The 9,034-nt window shown below is 40.6% G+C and overlaps 1 protein-coding gene across 1 annotated transcript in view; it reads left to right on the forward strand.

Annotated features, from left to right (window-relative positions):
* Positions 1-4,992: 4,992 nt before the first annotated feature.
* The window catches only part of FDX1 (ferredoxin 1), a 50,897-nt gene continuing 46,855 nt past the window's right edge, over positions 4,993-9,034 (forward strand). Inside the window, exon 1 of the mRNA XM_012659154.1 lies at positions 4,993-5,338. Coding sequence (XP_012514608.1) covers positions 5,154-5,338 — 185 coding nt within the window. The 5' untranslated portion in view covers positions 4,993-5,153. The remainder of the gene's footprint in view (positions 5,339-9,034) is intronic.

A 9,034-nucleotide genomic window follows, 5' to 3' on the forward strand; every position in this document is an offset into this window, starting at 1 on the left:
TCACTGACTGACTCATCCAGAGTAACTTCCAGTCCTATAAACTCCACTCATGGTAAGTGCCCTGAACCTGCGGTTCCCAATCCCCGGGCTGCAGCTGGGTACCAGTCGGTGTGGCCTGTTAGGAAACTGGCGATGCATCACCGCCTGAGCTCTGCACCTCACCCCACGACACCCCCCTACCCCAACTCCTGTCCGTGAAAAATTGTCTTCCATGAAACCGGTCCCTGGTGCCCAAAAGGTTGGGGACCACTGCACAGACATACAATTTTTAAAATCTTTTTTACCATATTTTTACTGTACCTTTTCTATGTTTAGATATACAGATACTTACCATTGTGTTATAACTGCCTACAGTATTCAGGACAGTAACGTGCTGTACAGGTTTGTAGCCTAGGAGCAATAGGCCATACCATATAGCCTAGGCATGTACTAGGCTATACCATCTAGGTTTGTATTAATAGTACACTTTATGATGTTTGTACAACTAAATTGTCTAGTGACACATTTCTCAGAACATATGCCCGTCATCAAGTGACCCATGACTGTATTTTTATTTCAGCCTTATTCTTGTCCTTTCTTTCTGGGACTCCAAAGAGAAATATGTTAGACCATTTGATATTGTCCCACAGTCAATGATGCTACATTATTTTTTCAGGTTTTTTCCTCTTTGTACATCATTTTCAAAAGTTTCTATTGCTGTGTTTTCAAGTTTACTGATCTTTTGTTCTGCAGTGTTTTTTGGTATATTTTTTGTACATTTAGAAATTTAAAACATTTCCAAATGACTCACTGTCAAAGAACAGTGGAAATTTGAAAATATTTAAACTGAACAGCAAAGAAAATACATTTTAAATTCACTGGACACAGCCAAACATACTTCTTAGAGGGAATTTAGATACTTAGAGAAATTTAAATACTTGTTTTAAAAAACAAAATTAAAAATTGATGAGCTAAATACCTAGCTCAAGAAGTCAGAAAAAGAATAAAAAAGTAAATCCAAATAAAGTAGAATGAAGGAAATTATAAAGACAAATGAAGAAATTAATACAATTAGAAGACAAAGATAGAGCATAAAACATCAATGTCCAAAGTTGTTATTTAAAAAGACTAATAACATAATTTAATAAAATAAAATAAACTTTTGGCAAGACTATTCTAGGGAAAAAGAGAGAAGACTCAGAAAACAATACAAGAAACGTAAAAGGCAATATAACTATAGATATTCCAGAGATTTTTTTTAAAAAGTAACTAAATACTAGGAAAAACTTTGTGTCAATAGATTTTGAAAATTTAAGTGAACTATATCATTATCTAGAAAATTATAACTTTCCAAAACAATTTTTGAATAAATATAATGCACCAATATACTTATACTATAATAAACAAATAAAGGGAAATAATTGAGCATTTATCCCACCTTTCTTATACAAACTCTGCCTCAGGGTATCTGAATAGAAGGAGGGCAAGTCTGTCTTTGTAGAAGTATTCCAGGTAAGCAATGAAGAAGGAATGATTGAACTAGAACACCAGTATTTTGCAACCCCCAAATGACTTGTTTATCAGGAGTGGCTAATATCACAAAAAGAGACAATCAACTATTATATTCGAAGAACATGTCATCACCTAAAAAGTAATCTTAACAAAGAAACAGGATTTGAAACCAAGGAAGCCGCTTGATTGAAGTTCCTATTTGCATATAACCACTTAATTGTCAGCTATGACAGAGGGATTTATAGTGTGTAAGGTACACAGAAAGTGCATATGTCACAGAATGATTCCTGCGAGGACTGTGAACTGAGTTCTGGAAGCTGGCTGAGTGAGCCAGGTGTAGGCAGAGAAGTACATCCTTTGCAGGGGATAAAGGCATGAGGTAGGACTGATGGGCGATGCAAAGAGCTTGAGGAGCTTTGTGTAGCCAACTGAGCAGTTTATTTTATTCTATAGGTGATGAAATGTCATGCAAAGATTTTACATCAAGAAACTAATATGATCATATCAGAACTTTGATAGGATCAGCTTATTGGCAGTATGGAGTATGCCTTAGAGCAAGACAAGATTTCAGGCAGGGAGATCAAAAAGACCAACACAGCAATTTATTTTAAATATCAGTTATATCTTTAACACATTAACTGCCATGTGAGTTGTATTAAGCTCAGGCTAGTTTTGACCCCGGGGCCCCATGAAGCAAAACCCTGCAGTTGGTTCATGAAAATATTACTTGTTGATGTTCTTATTGTTGCAATTAATATTGACAATTTAATTCTAAAAACGTGGATTGCATTGCATATAACTCATGCACAGAAAACAATAAAAAATAACAAATTAGAAAAGATCATTTTGTTTCAATAAAACACCGTGGCCCCAGGGAAAAAACTTTTTTTTCTAGTGTGGCAGTCAATGTGTTAATTGAAATTTAGGAGACTCACCAATATCATCAACTATATTTATAAACTGCCTCATGGTAGGGTGGTAATTTATTGGGATGAAATCTATTTAGGTGTAATTACATACTTTAAAAAAATTCAGATAATAATAACTTTCTGAACTTATTCTTAAATTATATGGATTGTGTAGAATCTTAAGCATCTGCTGTTGAATATAATTTGATTTGAAAAAAATATATACACTAATAATAATAAAATGATAATTTCCTGTGCTTATGCCCTGGACTTAGGACCAAAAAGATCTAGATTTGAATTTTGGATCTACTACTTAGCAGCAGTATCATTCTAAGAAAGTCACAAACACAGTGTGCCTCAGTTTCCTCATCTGTAAAATAAGATAGCAGGAATTGTTTTGTTCACTGCTCTGTCTCCAGCACTAGCATAGTCACACTCTTAAATGATGTCAATAAATATTTATTGATTCGAGGCAAATATATTCCACAGAGTTGCTGTGATAATTACATGAGATAAAAGTTGTATAAGTTTCTAACACAGATATTAAATGGCTGCTCTGTGTGGGGCACTATGCTGGGTGCTGGGGATATGATAATGAGTAAGACAGCATCTCTCCCCTTTGGAAGCTTTAGTCTAGAGGAGCTACACAAATTATGTGTGATGGAGTAGAAAGTACCATGAAGAGTAGGTGTTCCATAAACGTCAAATTTTTATAGCACTTTATACTTTACAAAGCAATTTCATGAACATTATTGCATTCAAAACAATGGATACAGTCAGTTTTATGAGAATAAACAAAGGTTTTAGGTATTTAGCAGAAGATAAGGTGATCTGTTGGGACGAATAGGCACCGCTTCATGGGAAGGATGGAATTTGAGGCTTCAAAAAAAAATGGATGGATTTTGACAGGAATAAAAGATGGAGGAGTGAGGTTTTATAGACAAGCAAACGCATAAGCAAATACGTAAGCGAAAGTATGTCCTCAGTAATTCCAGGTTGCTTTATTTGTGTCCATGACCATGTGTTTACAAATCTCCTCTGGAATTCTGCTGAATATGGATATTTGTAATCTTTGGAATTAACTTCCACCCACCTTTGAAAATCTGGAGAACATTTTTTTCCATCTCTAATCTTCATGCACATGCTTAATGAATTCTGTTGATTACTGATGGAAGTTACAGGACAACATTAATTTATTCACAGATACTTATTGAACCCTTGGTATGTTCAAGACCCTGTATTTGGTACTGTGGGGGGCTACAAGATGAACTATATAAATACCTACCCCATGTATACAAAGAACTACCCTACAAAACAGCTGTTAAGTGCCATAACTGAGTTGAAGCTTCATTTGCCATAGGAGGGATAAGAAGAGAGGGAACATCTGCAGTTTCTTTTTCCAATTCTCTTCCTACAACTAATTCATCTAACCTTGGAGATTTTATTTCATTTTATGTTTTTTAAAGTTAACCGTTCTTTTACAACCTCCTCTTCAGAATTACTTCTCAGGGTTTGTTGTGTCCTTTCCAACTCGAATGTCTTTCTCTTTACCCAAAGATTGACGCAATTAGGAGTCGACTGCCTTCTCTCTGCCATCAGGTTTAATACGTGCCATACCTCATCCAGAGAGACTTTAGTCAGATCTCTACTTTCTTGTTCTGAATATTCTTTACAGTATCTTCTATTGTGCTTAGCATATTTGCCATATCCACTTGACTTTGGCCTTTAGCCTCTTCAAGAGTACCCTTACGGAGGAAGGTCCAGAAAGTGCTATGCTTTACTTTGTGACGCACTGTTCATGTGCGTTAGTGTAACACTCAGAACAGCCCTCAAGGACGGAACATCTTATCTGTATTTAGAGTTACGGAAACTCTGATCCTCTCAGAGAATAATTTTTTCAAGGTCTCAGATCTCCTAAGTGGTAGTCCTTGGAATTTGAACATTGCTATTTCTGACCTCAAACCCCATGTTTTTTCTACAACATATTAACCATGAATAAGGTGTATTTTAAAATTCACCTTTCCGTTTTTGTAAAGTCTTCTAGAAATTTCAGCTCATCACAGTTTCCTAAGTCTTACGGATTTCATATACTTAACGAGCATTTATTTGCCAGTGAAGGCCTAGAATTACCTGCCTTCTGTAGCAGCCCTAAGTCTGTTCATTTTTGTGATCATTTATAATCTTATAGTCATAATTATTTCTGTGAATAATGTGTATGGCAGTCTGAGATTTTCTAAAATTGACAATGCTCAGAATGCCCTTGTGCTCTCATTTGATTCCAAAATGACTCAGTTTCCTACATTTTTTTTTTTTAATGGGGGTAGGTTGTAACAGAACAGAGAAGTGGTTTTACTTTATCTCTCCGCCAGACGTTCAGCTATCTTTTAAATTTTTTTGTTCCTGCGTGGCAACTCTGGAGGCCAACAAGGCATCAAGCTTATGACAAAACGTGGTCGGTAATTAAAACAACAAATCACTTAGCCACGCCCCCTAAAAAAAAAAAGCCCCGTCCCGGAGGCGTGGGAACGGGCAGGGGGTGGGGCTGCGGTCGGGTCGCTGAAGGATTTATAGGTCACCCGGAAGGCACGCGAAGTCCTCCGCGGCGCTGGGAGCAGGGCCTTTCCGAGAGCGCAGCCCTCGCGCGCCGCTCGCCGTCAGCGCCGGCCCAGCGCTCTGCCCGCCCTCGCCGAGCCTCTCGCGGCCGCTGCCTACCGGGCGGCCCGCGTCGCAGCGGTAGTTAGCCGAGCGCGGGCTATGGCCGCCGCGGGGGGCGCCCGGTTCCTGCGCGCCGCCTCCGCGGCCCTGGGCGGCCCGGCCCGCCGGTGGCTGCTCCTCGCGGGGCCCCGCGCTGCAGCGGGAGGCCCGCTTGGGACCCGGGGCCCGGGCGGGAGCGCGGGGGTGAGCCGGCCGCTGAGCGTGTCGGCGCCGGCGCGGAGCAGGTAAGGCGCGGGCCGGGCGCGGGAGGGCGGGGCTCCCTGGCCGGCCTCTCGTTCTGTCGGCCTCCCCAGGGCGCCTGCGTGTCGGGCCCGCCGCGGAGGTCCGCCTCTCGGCCCGCTCCTCCCGCGCACCCTTCTCGGCTCCGTCTTGCCGCTCGGTGGCGTCGCTGCCTCCCCTCGCATAGCAAAGTTTCCTTCCTGAACCACCCACGCCTGGCGGGAAACGGGGACCTGGGACCCCTGAGTTCCCTTTCCCAGCGCCCCCGTGCCCTACGGAAAGCCGGCCCTTTGCTGCGGCAGGTTCTCCGTGTGTTTGGGCTGGAATCTAGCCCTAGCTCTGCCCCCACCTGCAGCGCCCTTCCCGACATGCTCCAGTTGTTGTCCCAGCCTGACATTCCTGCGGGCCTTCTAGTTCTGGGCCTTTCTCCTGTAGTGGTAGGACACCCCGGCCCCAGTTCTTTGTCAGGTAGTGTCCACGTAGAATACACTCACTCCATCCCCATGCTGCGCTGTATGCTCTCTTCTAGTTGTTAAAAGGGTTAAGGGCCCCTGTATCGCAGTGGGTAAGGCAGGGCTTGAAACTGGACTTCATATGCGTCTAACTTGTCCAACTTCCTCAATCCCTAGAAACCTCCATTTCCCCATTTGTAAATGGAGGATAACAATAGTATAAGCCTTGTAAGGTTATTTGAAGAATAAATGAGATAATACGGAAGACACAGCTGGTCTAGTGCCTAGCAGATATTGCTGGGTCAATAGATGCCACCTGTCAGCAGCAGCAGCAGCAGCAGCAGAGGTGGCGCCCTCTTAGATACGCGGTGTCAAAACAGGGTTTTGTATTAAATGTTGAAAGAGATGTAAAAAGTTTTCCCCTAAATGTGTAGAAGTTTTATATTCTTGGGTGTATTTGTTTTTTAAAGACACAGTCCTCTTAGATATCCTAGAGAGAAGATGTACTCATAATTTCAGAGTATGGCAACATGGTGGAGATTTATATAATGCAAATCCCTTAACAGTTCTTTGGAAATGTAGCAGGAAGCAAGAACTAGAGGGAGAGTGAGTTGGATTTGTATGTTGCCTTTTTGAATTTCTTCCTGATTGGTCCCTGGGAACAGAGTCTAGAATTCATTCATCTCTACCCCCTTAATCCTGTTATGCGGTTGTATGCTCAGTAAGATTTTCCTGCATGAACCGTGAGGGAAATCATGGAGCAGGCAAGCCAGATTTCTTTTGTTTCTGTTTCCCCTGCACTTCCCTGCCTTTGATCTCTGCCTGTGTGAGTGCCTTTCTTTCTACCACAGGTGCATTTTGGAAAAACTATAAATTGGGAAAGATATTGAACATATCTGTGTAACTGGTGTTTAAGGGAACATGAATGTTTTTTGCAAATGGGAATTATCTCCCCCAGATTTATTGTTTGGATTTGGTTATGTCATTTTGTCTGTTCCATTCTTTTATAACTCTGCCTTCCCCTTCATTGGCACAGTTTCTAACGATGGTCTTGTACTTGCTGACACAGACTTTGGAGCTACAGCTAGATTTTCCAGCTCTCATTATCCAAGACTTGTGCTGTCCTATATGGTAGCCACTAACCACATATGGCTTTTGTAGTTTAAGAGAATTAAAGTTAAATAACATTAAGGATTCAGTCTCCCAGTTACACTGGCCACCTTTGAAGTATTCAGTAGCTGCACATGGCCAGTGGCTTCTGTATTGGACATTGCAAGTAAGTGTAGAACGTCTTTGTTATTGTGCAAAATTCTGTTGGACAGAGCAGTTCTGTTATAGAAGCTGTGGTTCTGACTTTGAAGATTAACAATTAGATAAGCTATCAGCAATTGAGAGTCAAAAAACTCCTTTTTCTCTTAAAAACTCCGACACAGTACTTTGTATTTTGCAATGATTTAGGTTGCAAAGGGCTTGCACATATATTATTTCACTTGACTCTTAAGACAATCCTATGAGGTAGGGAGGGTAGATAAATGGGAATAAAATTTTCATAGTAAGTAGCTAGTAAAACTAGGACTAGAACTCAAGTAGTTTTTGTGTGTTTGTTTTTTGAGCACTGTAATAGTTGATGACAAAGTCCTTAGTTTAGTGAGTCATTTGGAAGAGGTAAGGTGGGTGTGGAAGTAGCCAGCTCTAGACTGGGCCCTTTTCTGGGGCCTAAGATTGCAGCTTGGGTGGGCTGTAACTTCTTTGCCTACCAGAAGCCTGCCAAGAACTGTATGTATCACAGCAACCCCTGACAGGTTTGTTAAAATGTCTGCTGTGCTTGAGAAGAGTAAATGGTAAAGGATGGTAAAGGTAAACAGGTGAGTAAATGGCTAACAAGTGGAGAAAATAGTTTGTGGTGATGGCTGATTAACTGGTAGTGATAGAAGGTTAGAAGGATTGTATTTATTTTCCAGTGCTTGAAATCTTATCCTTGAGAACAGCTAAAAGCTTTTGCTAGTCCTTAGAATTGGGAAAACAAGTCTACAGAATCCATCAACACCAATTGTTAATAGTGAATGGATAAAGTTAATTGGTAAAGTACATGTGTGTACTCCTTTAAAGAACAAAGTATTACCAGAAACTTTCTCTTTTAATTCTCTCCCGTAATTCTTTAAATTAAATTAAATTCTTAAATCCACAGTGTGGTAAAGTTACTGTTAAGCCCTTTTACCCGTAAGTAAGTAAGTGGCTTCCTATGTTTATCTAATGAGTATGTTAGAACCAGGGCTAGCATCTTCATCTTCTACTTTTAGGTTCCATACTCTTTAAACTGCAGGATTACCTTTCCTTTCTCATTTCTGCTTCCTCTCCTATCCACTGGTAAATCTATTAATACTCTGCAGTTTTTCGTAGGGCTGTACACCTTGAATACATAGCAGGTCAGGCCTTCTTAAGCAGCAAAAGGGGCTGGGCTTTAAATAATAGTTACCGGTGTTTGTTGAGTTCTACTATGTGTTAGGTATTTTGCATACATTGTCAAAATTGTAAGATAAATGTCCTGATTTGACAGGACAGGAGGAGAAAGGAAAAGGAGGCTGATACAGAAGAGATTTCTAATTCCTTTGCTCTAAAGTTAGCTCTAGAGTGCTCCAGAGCAGCAATCTTAAAACCTCTGAATTTCAGTAGTGTGTATAAATGATGGAGTTCTTTCTGTTGTACTTCTGTAGCTGCCAGGCATTTGTTGATGTCAAATCTATAGAGTTCCCTACTAGGCTTGGACCCAAATTTCCATCTGGCTTCTGAACATTCTCATCTGGCTTTTTCCTTTATTAAGTTAAGCAGGTCTAAACTTGAACTCATTTCCATCTTCCCCAAAGCTCCTTCTCCTCTCTTGAAAACCTAGGTTAAACTATACCACGTAATTGCCAGTTGCCAGAGCTGGAAATCTCAATGTTATTTCTCTCCTCTTTCTCAATTCACCTTATATACGTGTTCATTAAAACCTTTCATTCCACCACCTGAATATTTCTTAGGTCAACATCTTCTATATCCTTGGTTAGTTTGTGCTCTTTTTTCTCTCTTCCTCCAAGGTATCTTCATTCTCAGCCATTCCACCTTGAAAAAAATGGCCGTAGTCAAGTTGAAAATCATGAATAATGTTTGGGAATACTTGTTTTAAAGTATTTTTTGCTATGAAAAGAAGTCGGAGGGCACAGGCCCTTTTGAGGGACATTCTTTTTTTTTTTTTTTTTTTTTTTGGGA

This window comes from Propithecus coquereli, unplaced genomic scaffold (assembly GCF_000956105.1).
Source record: "Propithecus coquereli isolate 6110/MARCELLA unplaced genomic scaffold, Pcoq_1.0 Scaffold6, whole genome shotgun sequence".
NCBI classification, from domain to species: domain Eukaryota; kingdom Metazoa; phylum Chordata; class Mammalia; order Primates; family Indriidae; genus Propithecus; species Propithecus coquereli.